The sequence below is a fragment of the Salvia hispanica genome, chromosome 6 (assembly GCF_023119035.1).
Source record: "Salvia hispanica cultivar TCC Black 2014 chromosome 6, UniMelb_Shisp_WGS_1.0, whole genome shotgun sequence".
NCBI classification, from domain to species: domain Eukaryota; kingdom Viridiplantae; phylum Streptophyta; class Magnoliopsida; order Lamiales; family Lamiaceae; genus Salvia; species Salvia hispanica.
In genome coordinates, this window is record NC_062970.1 from 7,441,883 (window position 1) to 7,457,919 (window position 16,037).

Genomic DNA, 16,037 nt, shown 5'->3' on the forward strand with positions numbered 1-16,037 from the left:
ACATTTTTTTAGGATAAATAATAGTAGTAAAAGAAATTTTGACATTTATTTTGAGGAAATATCATTTATTATCAATTGCCTAATAATTCTTTCTTCATACCAGTAACCAATTATCCATTTAATGCCTTTCATCCGATTTTAAAGCCTTGAATTTTCAAAATCTTCATTTGTCTTTATACAATTGTAATTATAGCTCAAACATGTAAAACAATTTGAGTTAGTTGGAAATCCAATTTATGCCCGTTGAGTTTGTACCACTTAAAAAGTCAACTTTCTATATTGGAAAATAAATTTTCTCTTCTCTCCTTATTACAATATTTAATAATTTTCTGTATTATTTTAATCACATTTAACTACTTTATCTAAATTTTTATGTCATTCGAAAATATGATATTTTAAATGGAACGGATAAAGTATTTGATATGTGAAAGGTTCTTTTAGAAAATATGGAATAGATTAGGTTGAATTCAATAATTCTCCATCTTATTCTCTTTATAAAACGAAAGGATGAAGAAATATTTATCTTTATGTAATCTTAAATTGTAAAGTAGAGACTAGTAACAACTAATCAGTGCAGATCTATTAAATTTTTATTTTTTGGGGGAGAGTTTCTTGTGAAAGACGTAAGCTCCTTAATAGCGACAAGCACACAACGTTCTTTAGTAAGAGGTAAATGTTTTCGCATCTAACGCGCAGCTGCGTGATCTATAATTAATCGTGATTCAGTTTCCTAACTATTTCTTTTAAATTTTAGTGTTACACATAAATAGTCAATAAATCAATTTCAAAATTAAATATTTTAATAATATTAAAGCTAAGCATACACTATATAAAACAGTACTGCCATTTATTGCATGACCTCATTTCATGGTTACAAAAATAAATAATGGGGATAGAAAGAAAAATCAATGATCATTACATAATACTAATAACTAAATCTACCATTGAGGAATCTTGAAAATCTAGGAGCTGCTTTGGAGCATGAATTTGTTCAGAGTTCGAACTCTGAAGCCAATAAACAGATCAAATTAATGAAATGTTGTTGGCTCTGTTTTGTGTGAAGAATAAATATTGGTAGAATTGATATTCATGAGCTGAGAGAGGCCTGAATTTCTTCCAAAGTTTTTCCTTTCGTCTCAGGCATGATCTTCGCCACAAACACTATCGTCAGCGCGCAAAATGCAGCATAGATCGAAAACGTACCTAAAAATTATAATTTCAAAGACATTAGAGATTGATGAAATTTTTTTTGAGAGTGAAGTGAGGAATGATGTTTCTTACCAGCAGAACTCCAGGCCATCATGTAGTTGAAGGTGAAGGAAATTAACCATGCACCTAACCAGTTCACTAAAACTACAAGACTCCCTGCTACACCTTTTATATGAATTGGGAAAATCTGATAAAAAAATTTTAATGTCAACACCACAACATGTATGTGTATTTTGTGTTTGGTGGTAATGAAAAATGTGAGTACCTCTGACATGACCACCCAGGGAACTGGTCCTGTCCCTATAGAGAAGGCTGATATGTATACCTTTTTCATAAATAAAATAAAAACATAAATCAGCCCATTACTTTAACACTAATATTTACTTCTATACAAATTCATTAAGCTCAGTTTTACCAGTACTCCAGAGACAGCAAGAAATGGGACACATCCAGCCAAGAGATCTTGCTCCTGATTTACAAATCCAAACAAAATAAACATTTCTTCAATTTTACAAAAATCATATACTAATGCTATGTTTGTGCATTGCAATTTGCTTCAAACCTTAAGGAAAAATGAAGCCCCTGTCAGGATGCATCCGAGGCATGTTCCTGCTGAGGATATCTGAAAAACGAAAAAAAAATCGAATAAATTTTGTGATTCTTGTTTCTGCAAAGGATTTAAATGAAGAGCACTCACCATGAGAAGAGGCCTTCTTCCTGATTTATCCATTAGTACTGCTCCAACTATAGTTATAGGAACCTGTCACAAATATTTCTCACTTTAACAATCATCATAATTATGTAAGTACTACAAAATTGATTATTTAATTTGTAGCAAATACCTGAATTATGGCATATGCAATAGTCCCAGCTTTTCCTGAAGAAAAACCTGCAGCTACAAATGTTTCACTAGAGTAGAAACCAATCCCATTTATTCCTCCAAACTGCTGAAAAACCATCAATCCCACACCAACCTAAACATACACACAAACCTCGGTTACATCAAACAAACAAAATTTGCATTTAACTAATACACATGAATGGTGTTGATCCTTACAATCACCGGACGAATGTATTTGGGGTCGAACAAGTCCGCTATTCTAACTTTAGGTTGATCTAGTAGAACATCAATGCTGGCCTAAATACACAATAATGTCAAGATAAACGCGTTATGTTAAACCAGTCTCAACTAAAAAAAACAAAATGAGCACAAAGGAGATATATGTAGTACCTGAATTTCATTGGCTTCTTGCATTATATCAGCATTCTTGCCGCGAAGTCTGTGCAATGCTGATTCGAACTCTTTCTTCCGCCCAACTTTCGCCTGCAAGAAGCACAGTTTATGGATCCGAATGTATAGTTTGAATTGTATTCCTTGATCAAATTATTGGGGTGAATCTCACCAGCCATCTAGGGGATTCCGGGATGAAGAATAGGCCAACGAGAATTAAAAGACAAGGGATCAGCCCTGCATATATCAAAACATGGCAAATTAGAAACAGAAATCAGCTATAGCAGAGATTTATGATGATATCTTGAATCTAAATTTAATTTTTTGAACTAACCAGTTAAAGCTAATGTTCTCCATGTTACAACTGATCCAACAATATATGCAGTTGATGCTCCACAGACAATCATAAGCTGAAAAAAAACGTCAGAAAAACCACTTCTTTAACATGTGATTCTATCTCTCTCCCTCTATCTCATCATAAACAAATTGGGGCCTTTCCCTGACCTGATTCAACGTTGCAAGTCCCCCGCGAAGATTCTTAGGTGCAATTTCAGCAATGAAGACAGGAACCTGTTTGAATAAACAATTGTTTAACACTGGTTCATTTCAGACATGTTTGTTGGATTAAGACAAGAAAAAAGCTTACCACATAGGAGAATATTCCTATGCCGTAGCCAGTGCAGAACCTTCCAACATCAAGAAACAGAGCTTCCTGCATTGAAATAAACATTTTACCAAAGAATTAGAGAAAATTTAGTATAAAAATTTAAGAAATCACTAGAGATTATGGTTGAAAAACACACTAACCATGGCAAAATAGACAGCAAGCCACCCTGTTATGCAGAACACAGCTGACATTCTCATTGCCTGTCCCATGAAAATAACCAAGAAATTTTTGTAAACAGATCAAAATCTGAAGTTTGTAACATCTAAAAAACTCATGTTATTAGTACCCCTTTTCGACCAATGTAATCTGCGAGTCTACCGCTTGTAACCGCTCCAATCATAGCACCAATGGTGATTATGGATCCAAACATAGAGAACTGCATGAATAATTGGTTAAAGATCCCACCTTTCAATCTTTTACATTATCAAGAATATTAGAAAAAAAAGAACTCATTAGTACCTCAGATATAGATAGATTTAAGTCCTGTCTTATAGCTGATTGAGTAGGTGAAGAATATCCCACCTGCAAAGAAATTAACTTGAGCTAAACATTCCTTTTTTTTTTTTTTTTTTTTTTTGGGGGGGGGGGGGGGGGGGGTTTGATCCCTTTTGTGTTACATATTTGATCCTCACAAGCAACAAAACAATAAAGCAAACATTTTTCTCAAAAAAAAATAAAAAAACAATAGGACTTACACATGATCCAAACTGAAATGATCCACAAACAGCAACACAAGTACTCAACAAAACCATCGAAATTGATCCGTTTTGTTGGTCCGAATCGAGGCAGTTGGCCTTGTGTATAAATGGCTTCTCCAGGCCATGTTCAACATCTTGGTGTTGATCAATAGCCATATCTATCTTACGTGTGATTAAGAAAAATTAAAAAGGTGCATGCAATAATGGGAAATGGAGTCGAAAATTTATAGTACTTGATGAGTTAGGCGTGTGTGTACAAGCAGCTATGGATTAGTAGGATTCGATAAAAAGTGAATTGAATTGAGTTGTGCAATCTTAATGATTAGGTACTAAAATAATATTAAGATGGGTGTTTTTATTAGAATTCATGTGAATTTGAAGCTGTCACTGACGTGGGATCCTTGTCTTGATTTCATATGGAGGGGTCAGATTTTACTCTGCAAATTGTAACAAAATAAATCTACTCTGCAAAAGGCATGTGAGTATGCATGTATATATTGATATGTGCACTGTGATGAAGTGAAATCAAACTAAAGCCTTGTTGCAAATAAAACTCAGAAACGCAATGTATTAAAAATATCAATATAATAATATTAAAATGACCATACGGTATACTGAAATGTCAAAAAAATTATGTATTAACATTTATCGTGTTAACATTTTTAATACACTGTGTTGATGAGTTAATAGAGTTGACAACTTAAAACAATTGATTATGTCATGATTTTCTGATATTGAACCCATGGTTTTCAACTTCTAATAAAAATTTATTGAATGGGAGATTGCAAAATGGAAATTAATTCAATTTCTATTTGCTAAGTATGGTCTCAATATAAAAAGGGTAAATGCAAACTAGGAAAATAGTCAAAAACAGATAGTTTTCTGCAAATCGTGTTGACCTGCATAACTAAAATTCAAACTATTACTTAAATAATAGCAACACAGCTCAGTGCTAGAGAGAATGTCTTTAATTTTCTGTAAATTTGATTCAGATCTTAAATTGGTTAGTGGGAAATCAAGAATCTTTATTTACGAGTATAATCTGTTTTAGTTTTGCTCATTCTCGGGGCCGGGTTAATTGCTTTTTACTGTAGATATAATTCATATTAAAAAAAATTGAGCCGATCCATCTCCTGATAATTGATTATTGGCAAAACACATATGGAGGTTCTTATACTAGTATAATTTGTTTCATCATGCACTTTTATAAATTTTTGTTTCATCATGTCTTTGTATGAATGCATCATGTTTTATTAAAATCTTTTATAATTTTTTATTTAATTAAGTCTTTATACCAATACATTTTAATTTAAAAGGTTATATATTATTTTTAATTTAGTTAGATCTTTATTTGACATACTTCATAATTTAATTAATATTTTTATTTAATTTATTTAATTTTTTCTCTTATTTATTTTGATATTAATTTAGTTGCAATATCGAACTCATTATTTATTAAAAAAAATTATTGATAGTACTGATATTAACTTATAATATATTCAGTTTTTCAATAATTCACGAGTTCATATTGCAACTGAATATTTTCAAACAATATTAATACTAATAAAAAAGTGTTCATATACTACTTGCGATTGAGTTGAACAAATTTTAGTTAATATACCAGAAATGAACAGGCTATCAACCTAAACTATTAATGCTATTCACGGCACATATTATCAATTCATATTCAAAACGCAACATCCAATTATTAATTTCATAATTATGCAAGAACTAATTAATAATAATTTCATAATTATGCAAGAACTAATTAATAAAGGGGCAAAATATTAGAAAAGTTTTCTTTAATTAAAAAACTTGTTTTATCCCATATTATTAACCCAATAAACAAAATATATTAAGACGAAGAAAACGTAATACCAACGAAGTTGCACTTTATAATATTTTTTTTTGCTTTCTTCATTTAAAGATATAAAACGATAAACACGCCTATTTTCATATACTTATACACCCAGATTTATTTAAAATTTATCAGTTATAATCAATTCAAATAAAAATATTCAAAATACAATATGCATAAGATCGCCGTGTACGGACGAGAAATTAGCTATCATTATATCATACTATCAATTTTGATTTTATTATATAGTATTAAAAAAAGAAAATATTTTTTTAATATCGGTGATGATCATGATTGCTGTAATCAACAAAATCAGTTGACACTTACATTTTGTTGGTTGGATTCCTAATTAAAACTAATACTATATGAGAATTCAACATAATCTTGCAAGTTGCACCATGAATACAAATTATTGTTAAATTAATTACACCTTACCTTGTTTCCTGGCTGCTGGTTTCCAAGATTCATAAAAAAAAAAAAACCATTTACATTAATACCGCTTTAGTTATTTATTTATTTATTATTATACTCCATATCCAAAACCATCATTTTCATACTCCAAATTATAGACGATTCATCCGTTTTTTAAGTGCTAGTAGTATTTGTTTTAGTCACATTTTTAATGTCATATGACAAATATTAAAGATTAATATTTGGCCATTAATATTTCATATTTGTATAATTTATTATTTCTATGAAAAAGCATTATTGTAATGCATAAATAGCATTAATGGTATTGTTATCATATAAAAAAATAAAGCGATGTGGCATATTGTGAATAGTTATGTATGAAAGAGTTATTTTGTAAATTTTTAGTAATAAAAATACTAAATTAATGATCGTGAAATATTTATTATCCATTTCTTTTAATTACAGAGAGATAATAATTTGATTCAAAATTTCAAATAAATGGTAACATCAGTAAAAAAAAAAGTTAGGTTTTGGACTAAATTATACTACTACCAATTAACTCAGTTTCTATTTAAACTGAAATCATAACATGCCACATCATAACTGAATAACATCGTATAAAAAATCTATATTATCACGTTATGAATGAATTTTACAAGATCTAAAATTTATATATATAGTTAGGAAACTCACAAGTCTTGTCTTTCAATTTTTAAAGACTAATCTCCACCGTAGAACGTGTTACATGCTCAACCGGGAAATTACTTAAGCTTGTCCAAAGGCCTAGAAAAAATACTATTCCTATCAAACAAAAAAAAAATGAATAAAAAAGTTTATCAATTTGCAGTGAGGCTGATTTGGGCTGTTTATTTTATTAGAGAATCATAACTATCTTTGTTTTCTTTATTCGTGTTGCGTGACTCCTTCCTGAAAATATCTCCCTAAAATACTGGATATTTTTGGCATGACATGAATATTATAGTATTTATCTATTTTGGACTATTGTATTGTGTGATTTGCCACAATGGGAACCAATCATTTCGTAAATAATCAAGGAGTGGAGGCCTTCTTTATAAGCACAAAAATTTACAAACAAAATCCAAAGAAATAGAATTGCTAAAGATCCATCCATATCACCAAAATATAATTAAAATGTTTGATTGTTGACAACAAGATTATTAAGTGCAAGCATGCTGCATATGACATCAAGTAAAGGCTCTTCAATTAAATAGGATGGCTGCTGCCAGTGCCTTTATATGTTGAATTTGGTGTGATCTTCTGGCATAGGATGATTTTGTATAACCATCAAATCCAAGTCTTCAAGAATTTAGGAAGCTAACCAAAATGAAAGCTATAGCAATTAGTTAATCATGGATAAGAAATTGCAAGAGGTTCGTTCTTCTATAATAAACTAACCACAGATCCACAGTAGTAGGAAATGTTTTGTAATGCACAAGAGTTAAGGCCACCTAAGGCTGAAGATGGAGAAGCAGAGGATGAAGTTTGCAAGGGAGTTGGAGTTGCAGAGAATGCAGTGCGAACTCTCGCAGCTCAAGAATAGGCTGTGCGGGACTAACAAAAGCCACCACCACAGCGATAGGATCATCAGCAATAACGACAATGCCAAGAATAACAGTAATAGCAGTGATTGAGGATGTGAGTAGCACAATTAGGGTATGTATTTGTACAAGTATAATTGTTTAGTATTTGAATCTCCTAGGTTGTTTTTCTTACTTATCTCCTTTGTAATACTGCCATTGCCATTGCTGCTGCATGGTAAAAAGGTTGAATCTTGTGCATTTAGAGTTATTCTACAATTAGAGTTATTCTAGTTGTCATTTTTCATGCCCTCACTTCTTGCTGTTTATCAGGCAGAATCATGAATGAATCTATCTCAATATTTTAAGAACTTGTGTACATGAATGGCTCTGCTTTCCATAGATCGTGTTGTTTCGTAGCAAACACTGAAACTTGTGCATAAGCTATGGTTGAGTTGATTTATTTAATGCTTCAATTTATTGGGATAATGTGTTGTGGAACTAAGTAATCCCATTCATCTGATTATACCAATGTTTGATCTTCTGAAAGATAATGCTTTTCCAGGAACTTTTCTTTGATACAAAAATGATTTTTAAGGGTGATGGTTTCATTTTGTGATGCTTTTCACAATAAAAAATATCATCTTGATCACAAGGATTTAATGCATTGGTCTTGATCTTGATCATAGATTTGCTTTGCTGCCCAGAAAATACTGATATTTAAAACGAAAGTTCATGCAGTAACTGCGAAACCGTGTCAAATTTACAAACTAAAACAGAAGCAGCATTTAATTAATAGATCAAATGATCAATGCAAGTGAGTCCTCAACAATGTCAAAATATTAAAAGATCCACAAATTACTAGTAAATTCCAGGTATAATCCGGCTAGGGACCTTGTCGCAATACAGCTTCCAGTACTTGCCATACCTGCAACAAACAGAAAAAAATTCCAATCAAAATGTTACAATCAATGAACACGTGATCTGTAATCTTACCACATTCATAAATCAAAGATGTAATGCAATACCAACCCAGTCTATGATATGCGGGAGTTGTGCTACAATGAGATTCACGGAGATATACTTCTATTAATGGCTAAAAGCAATTGGCTGGGATCATTCAATACAACGCTATGAACACGATACCAAGGCAAACCCATAGAAAATACCCCTTTAGCGAAGAAAAATAGACACTAGGTAACTTTATTGCATTGGAAAGGTTATACTAGGACTACCCTATAGACTTCCTCTGTTCAGTAGATTACTTCCTAACAAAGCTTAGGATTCTATATTCTCTTCGTAATAATGGAAGAATTATGTTCGTAAGAACAATGAGAAGCAAATTCATTCTTTACTCGATAAGTACCAATATGCAATGGTGGATTGATATGACATCTACACGTGAAGATAATGATGTGTGCTTACTTTGTTTTGCATCTGTCATCATCCCTCTTAGCTCGGTCAAAAAGAAGAATTGTAAGGAACACCACATAAAAGTATGGGAGAAACTGCAAGTTAGATGAGAGGAGACCAGGGTTAGGAAGGTGTTAAGTTCAAAACATAAAATTGTCGGTGAGAAGCTTACATGGTCGAACAGAGCTGGTAAGGTCCAGAAGAAGGCTCCCAGGATTTCCGGCACATAATGGAAGTGACGAGCTAAGCCCCACCTGTCGAAGCATAATTTACTTTTGTTATTTCTTTACATATTAAGTTTTGATCAACCCATGTTCCAGATCATCATGTAGTGAAATATTTTGAGCTGATGATTGTGTAGCCTGAAGCTAATGTGGAAAGGTGATATGAAGCAATACACCGCAACCAACATTAAGTGTACAATGATAGGTCTTTGTATGACCGGTAGTCGTTGTGTTTGGAACCTACTTTTACATGTAATGTATTTGGAGCATGACTTACCATCCTGATGTCAGTAAAAGGCTGGACTTTGTCTGACCGGTAGTAGTTGTGTATGAGGCAACAATCTACATCAAATTTGAAAAGACAAACTAACAATTTAATAACTCTTTCATCAATACGATAATTAAAACAGTGGATCACAGATCATTATCACTACCTTGGATGGTGCTTTTCCCCAGACCAGGCATTTCCCATTCGTCCTCCTAAATTCTTGCCTTTGCCTGTCACAATCATAGTTTATGTATATGCAGAGTATGCCTGCTACAAGAATGAAGATTGCAAGCTGCAAAACAAAGTTAATTAAGGGCAAGTTAGAGATAAGAAACTGATATAAGGTTGAGCGAGATCTCAGTTAAAGAGTACTGGCCCATGCCGTAAGTCTACTATCATTGAGAATTTTCAGCCACATGATGATTACTAATTTGTTGTATATGTAAATTGTGGTTTTATTGTTTTTACTTTCGTATAAGGAACCTGAAAAAAGATCTTCACACCTATGCAAAAGGTAGTAGGGAGGGATCTAAAGAAGCCAAAATCTTGCATATTGCATGATCACTACTTTACTAATTACTACTAAGTAACTGAAAAAATACCTTAACCCCAAGATTCACCGGGTGATTGACAAGGTACATGCCAGGAGATGTATATATAGATGGGACCCACACCAAACATCCCCAACAAATGTAAAAGCCAGCTGAAAATGAATTAAGTAATTTGGAGTTATGGAAACAACAATCACCAATCATGAGGAAACTTGAAATACAATCAATATAGTTCAAATGCAAAAACCAGACCTCTATCATGAGCTATATCCATTGTGTTCCAATATCCGGCTTCCCACCAAAAGAATTTGGTTACATATACCAACATTAATATTGTGTTGACCAACATAGAATCGGATAGCTTTCCATATGTTTCGTACTGCAGGGGGACAGCATAGAGTGGCCAATTACCATCATAAGCAAATTGTGGCATTTTGAGATAATTAAAGACTACGAGTGAAGACAGAGTTTCCATGAAAAACAATTTCAGGAAGCATTACCTGCTTTATGCAATAGGTAACAGCAAGAACAGCCCAAGACATCATCCCAAATCTGCAATTTGTGAACACTTTGATATCGAAGTTCTCGCCAATGCGAGGATAAAGCTCCATTCCCTAAAAAAAGATAACGCATCAATCTTTGACCTCCGGTTAAGTGGTTATTGTATTCCACAATTTATGTACAAAGATTCCATCTTTCATTAAGTTACTGTGTTTTTGTGCTACACGGCTGTAGGGAAGGAAACAAAGATACAATGAGGATATAACCAAATTTCTCACCCAATAGAAATCAATAATTAAGTTTCCAGATGATCCAGAATCAGTTGAAGATGGCGCAACATGACCCTTGGGAAAATTAGAGTAAGTGTCAGATAAAAACATGTACAACTGAGAACAAATGGAATATTAGAGGTATCTACATACCCATGAATACTTACTTTGATGTACAAGAATATACAAAAGACGAAGCTCCCGAAAATTAATGCAGAAAATATCTCTCCCAAATGGTCATAAACTATTGTAGGGTTGAAAATTCCAAACCTGCAAAAAATTACAAAGATATCCATAAACCACCTTGGCTTAAAACATTAACCACATCTAACCACTTGTGGAATATATATCAAGAAACAGTGCTTGAGAGATTTTGAGCAAGAACTACACCTTCGTGTCAACAAGCACTAAGCAACTAACGGCACAATGCTCAGTTTCAATGAGAGTGCAGAAATGAACAATTATGATAGTACTTACTTCAGAAATCTAAGAAATAAAGCATGCCAATTTGTGAGAAAACTCTTCAAAGATCCTTACCACCAGAGGCCAAGATACGTAACCAGCGTCACCACATATGCTAGAACTCCATTAGCCTGCGATAACAATATGGGAAAATATCACAAAAGAAACCCAAATACAGAAAGCTATATATTGTTTTCACCATAGCGGCACAGACAGACTTACTACCTTATACACAGGCTTATTCCCAGCAGGCGAAACCGGGCCCTCGACCCTTTTCCCGGGGAGCAGAAGCTGGAGGGCAGCCTCAAATGCGGCATAACAAGCAATGATCTTCCATGCAGTGGCAGTGGGCTTTGGCCAGATATCGATCAATCCCTGCTGGCCATGCTGCCTTAAGTAATCCCATGTTTGCAACACGGATCCATCAGCATGCACCATCGTATACCATCTGCATGAACATCATTCAATGCACACTGTGAATAATCGCATCTAATAAAGTCAGTCAACCCCAATGATGTGTTTAGGTCAAGTCGCAGCAAAATCCAATCCAATTACATAAATCTAGCACTTAAAAATCAATAAAAACAACCGAATTGAGAACCGATCTAGCCACAAAACCTTCAATTGGGATTCGATAATCGAATGGATCGAGCGAAAACAAAACAGAGAAGGGAAAGGGGAGAACTTACAGTAGAATGACAAAAGGCGGACAGAGAGAGAGGAGAGAGAGCATAGAGGCATAAGTGAGCAAGGGCGCGTGCACCAAATCGGCTTCTGCCCCCATTTTTCTTCGTCTTCGAGAGTGAAGTGAGTAGCTCTGGACTGCAGATTTAAACCAGACGCCAAAAAACTGTTATGGATTTATATATGGAAAAATAAGACACACACTGTGGTAAAGGAAATTTTCCCAATTAGATATTTCGGTGGTCACGTGACATTTACATGTGCCTACCCATTATCATATTCTCTATTTTTCAAATATAAAGTCATACCTGAGCAAAAATTAGGAATCTGAGATTTGATTCTAGGTCCTACTAACTCGGCTTCTAATCTAGATCCAGGCTACTTCCGGCGGAGAATAACGGAGTGAGAGTGAGTGGGATGCGTGTTGAGTTAGGAGCACAGCCACGGAACAAAATTAAAACAAAATGAAAGACTAAATAAAAAGTTGGGGTCGGGATCCTCAGCATATATGCAAGTTAACTTATGTTGTTACATCCATATAAATCAAATAATCAAATCAAATAAATCTAATAAATATATTATTTATTTGATTGATTAGGTTAGCATTATAATTAAAAAAAATGAATTTACATTTGAAAAAAAGACAAGAGAGAATTAATTAGATTAAAAACACAATAATAAAAAGTAAAATGTGATTCACTCATGTGGACGACAATGCGAACCGGCTCCGGACCTACTCGTAACGGCATTGGAACTATCCAAATGAGCTCCATCGAGCTGGATTCGACCTTGTCCTCACCTTGGTCAGCTTGCAACCTCGACCGATTGGAGGTGAAGTCTGAAGGATTGGTACCACCCGCCCACTTATCTAGATGGCGAACCTTCTCTCACGTACTAACATGCTTGAAGGGCCTATGCATGTTCTCTTGGAAGAACAACATGGTCGCAATCATAACGTCGGCTATGCTCGTTCCGCATCCGCTCGTCCTCATCTCGTTGATGTACCACCTGTTGAAATTTTAAATTTCCTCGCTTGCTCGGGCGAAATAATTTCGCAGCATACTTACGTTGCGTTGCACATAGCTTTGGGTGACCAACTCCTAAAACCTCTTTCTGCTTTGTTAACTTGAAAATTAAAATGATATACTCCACTACAATACTACTATTCCTTACTATTATTACGGAGTACTTGAGACCAGTGGCGGACTCAGAAATTTCATATTGGGGGTGCGATAAATAATTATATTCACTTTAAAAATATAAAATTAAATTGATATTTTTTTAGGTTATGTCAATTTTCTATCAAGTCATTCTATTAAATAAAAATAATTATTTTAGGGTTATTACTTGAAAACTTTTCAATATTAAATTATGATTTTTTAGATATTTATATAACAAATAATTTATATTAGTTTATACAAAGTTCAAAATATTTAAACTAAAAATACAATGCATCATATTTTCTATATAATCTAAAATATGAGCACGGTAGTGATCATAAATACAATAAAGATTATATTCCACTGTTAGCTTTATTATGTACGATAGTGATCATCTATATGGAGGAATCGATCCCAGGTCGATGCAGCGGAAGGCTAATGCATATACCACTAGGCTACTTTCATATTTTGGGGATACAATAATATCCCCTTGTCCTTAATTGAATCCTTCAGTGGTTGCGGAAGGCTAATGCATATACCACTATGCTACTTTCATATTTTGGGATACAATAATATCCCCTTATCCTTAATTGAATCCTTCGGTGCTTGAGACATGATAAAGAATAATAATTCGTAATAATATAAGGAATAGATTCCTAGTATGTGTATGGGTTCAAAAATGAAGTAAGATAGTAGTATAATATTTAAGTTAGTTATCTATTTTTAATGTTCAATGATTATACAATTTTAATATACTTTTACAAAGAAAAATGAGTAGTTGAGAAGATAGTAATATAATATATACAAGAACAGACACAAAACTTTAGTTTTCAAAAGTTCAATTTTACTGAAGAATTAAAGAAAAAAATAGTGTAATAGTTTGATGTAATGGGATAAAAATATAACAAAAGCACAACAAATTTTTATCGCCAAAATATTCCAAGCCATACACATGAAAAGAAAATATAAAAAAATCCAAATCATATATAGTACATTGTAATTTAAAATACAACCCATAATAAATACTCCCATATTACAAAACACAGTATTTACTTATGTTGCGCCTGTGGCTAAGACCTCATCTATATGCTATCTTTTTTATATTCCTAACTCCACCTCCTCCGATTAAAATTAGAAGCATATAGGAATGTATTCATATCATTATACTAAATATTTGTAAAACAGAAAATAAATGTTTACCTTTGGATTAATCTGATGGCTATGATTAAAATTAATGGCGTACATTGTTGTATCATTTTCGTACATTAAAGGGTAAAAATGGTAAAGCACAATTGTGCATGACTTCGCTACATGATGTAGTTATATTTGTACATCATGTTCTATTAGTACATGATGTTAATGTATGAAAATGGTATTTTAATGTACGGGTCTCACACATTAATGTGCGCAGGTGACTGAATAATGTACACATTATCACGGGTATATCGTACATTACTATCCGACTCATGCTTTTGTGGATGGAAATTATACTATATAGCATCTACAAAATCACAAAAGCATGAGTCGAAAAGTAATGTACGATATACCCATGATAATATACGATACTATACATTATCATGGGTATATCGTACATCAATTATCCACTTATGTAGCATCGCATTAATTCCCTTAGGGCCGAAAGTTAACATCATTCACCAAGGGTTTAGTAGTCCATGAGGCTAGGGTGTAGTACCATAACCGGAGTAAGTTAGATCCAGTCCCCTAGGGTTAACTTATCCATAGGGCTAGGGTATGGTATCCACACGATTACCCTAGTGAACGTTGTATTATTGAGTCGTTACTACACCCTAGCCTCATGGATTGCTAAACCCGTAGGGAATGGATATAACTTTCGCCATTACGTATATATTAAAATGCATTAATGTTACATTAATGATAAAATTAATGTATACATTAAGTTAATGTACTTATCCATATAAATGATGTAACAGTAATATACCCAACAAATTGACCTTTAATGTACGAAAATGATATAATAATGTACGGCGATGCTTTTAATCATAGTCATTAGATTCATAGATACAAGGGTTGATATTAATGTTATGTTTAAGACTAAGGGGGTGTAAGGACCTTAATACATCTCTATAGGTATATACACAAAAATATATATAGAATAAAGATAAATATACATAAAATTGTACACTGATAAGGCTAATTTCATGCATTGGTTACGTGGTAAAATTCTGTGATTTCCTGGGCCTAACAAGGTTTTATAAGCCAGGTGTGTAGAGAAATCGCTAGCCCCATGAAGAAGACGAAGATTGCCTGGGAGAAGAAGCTAACGGGAAAAATGAGCGGAAGAAGGAAAAGGTACTAGACTGAGGAGCATCAAATTGGAGGGAAAAATGGGGATCATATGAACAGTCTAGAAGCTCTATCCACTATAAATAAGAGCATGCGCTCAACATGAAGAACACACGTTCCATCACTTTTCGGCTCTTAGCTTAGTTTTCCACTTCTCTACACACACTATCACGGGGAATTGGTACGGGGGTTCACGTTCTAGCTTGATTGTGGAGCAACACCGTCTCTACGGAGGCGAAGAAACAATTATCATTTGCTTTCCAGTTTACTTTTCGTGCTTTCCGAGTCCTCGCTGTTCGAGGCTCGGCTCTGTTTCGTTATTGTCGTTGAATACTTCGTATTTTGCAATGGATGTCGCTACTTTTGTTTCGTTTACCTTATTGCTGTGTTGTGGGTTTGATTTGCTGATTATTGTTGGTTGATTTGAGTTGGAGTTGGATTGTGAGAAATTTGTTGTTGATTGGTTGAATCTACGTAAACTTGTGAGGATCGGAGATGGAAATGATGTTTGATTGTTGTGGATGGCTTGGATCCGGAGTGGATCGAACGTCCCGTGGGTGGATCTACT

General features: G+C 33.6%; 2 protein-coding genes across 2 annotated transcripts; both read right to left on the reverse strand.

The window, feature by feature from the left end:
* Nucleotides 1–826: 826 nt before the first annotated feature.
* LOC125196128 (sugar transporter ERD6-like 16) lies at nucleotides 827–4,047 on the reverse strand. Its single transcript, XM_048094507.1, has 17 exons — nucleotides 3,803–4,047; nucleotides 3,567–3,629; nucleotides 3,394–3,483; nucleotides 3,248–3,307; nucleotides 3,087–3,152; nucleotides 2,945–3,010; nucleotides 2,775–2,850; nucleotides 2,613–2,677; nucleotides 2,441–2,533; nucleotides 2,267–2,347; nucleotides 2,052–2,183; nucleotides 1,907–1,969; nucleotides 1,772–1,831; nucleotides 1,625–1,678; nucleotides 1,475–1,534; nucleotides 1,282–1,396; nucleotides 827–1,203 (listed from the first exon to the last, which is right to left on the reverse strand). The coding sequence occupies exons 1-17, from the start codon at nucleotides 3,959–3,961 to the stop codon at nucleotides 1,088–1,090; spliced, it is 1,419 nt and encodes a 472-aa protein (XP_047950464.1). The 5' UTR covers nucleotides 3,962–4,047; the 3' UTR covers nucleotides 827–1,087.
* A 4,336-nt stretch (nucleotides 4,048–8,383) lies between these two features.
* On the reverse strand, nucleotides 8,384–12,122 carry LOC125192042 (7-dehydrocholesterol reductase). Its single transcript, XM_048089496.1, has 13 exons — nucleotides 11,990–12,122; nucleotides 11,526–11,748; nucleotides 11,376–11,431; nucleotides 11,006–11,108; nucleotides 10,848–10,913; nucleotides 10,569–10,682; nucleotides 10,321–10,447; nucleotides 10,120–10,220; nucleotides 9,684–9,809; nucleotides 9,527–9,591; nucleotides 9,198–9,279; nucleotides 9,038–9,120; nucleotides 8,384–8,540 (listed from the first exon to the last, which is right to left on the reverse strand). The coding sequence occupies exons 1-13, from the start codon at nucleotides 12,082–12,084 to the stop codon at nucleotides 8,474–8,476; spliced, it is 1,308 nt and encodes a 435-aa protein (XP_047945453.1). The 5' UTR covers nucleotides 12,085–12,122; the 3' UTR covers nucleotides 8,384–8,473.
* Between the last annotated feature and the right edge of the window lie 3,915 nt (nucleotides 12,123–16,037).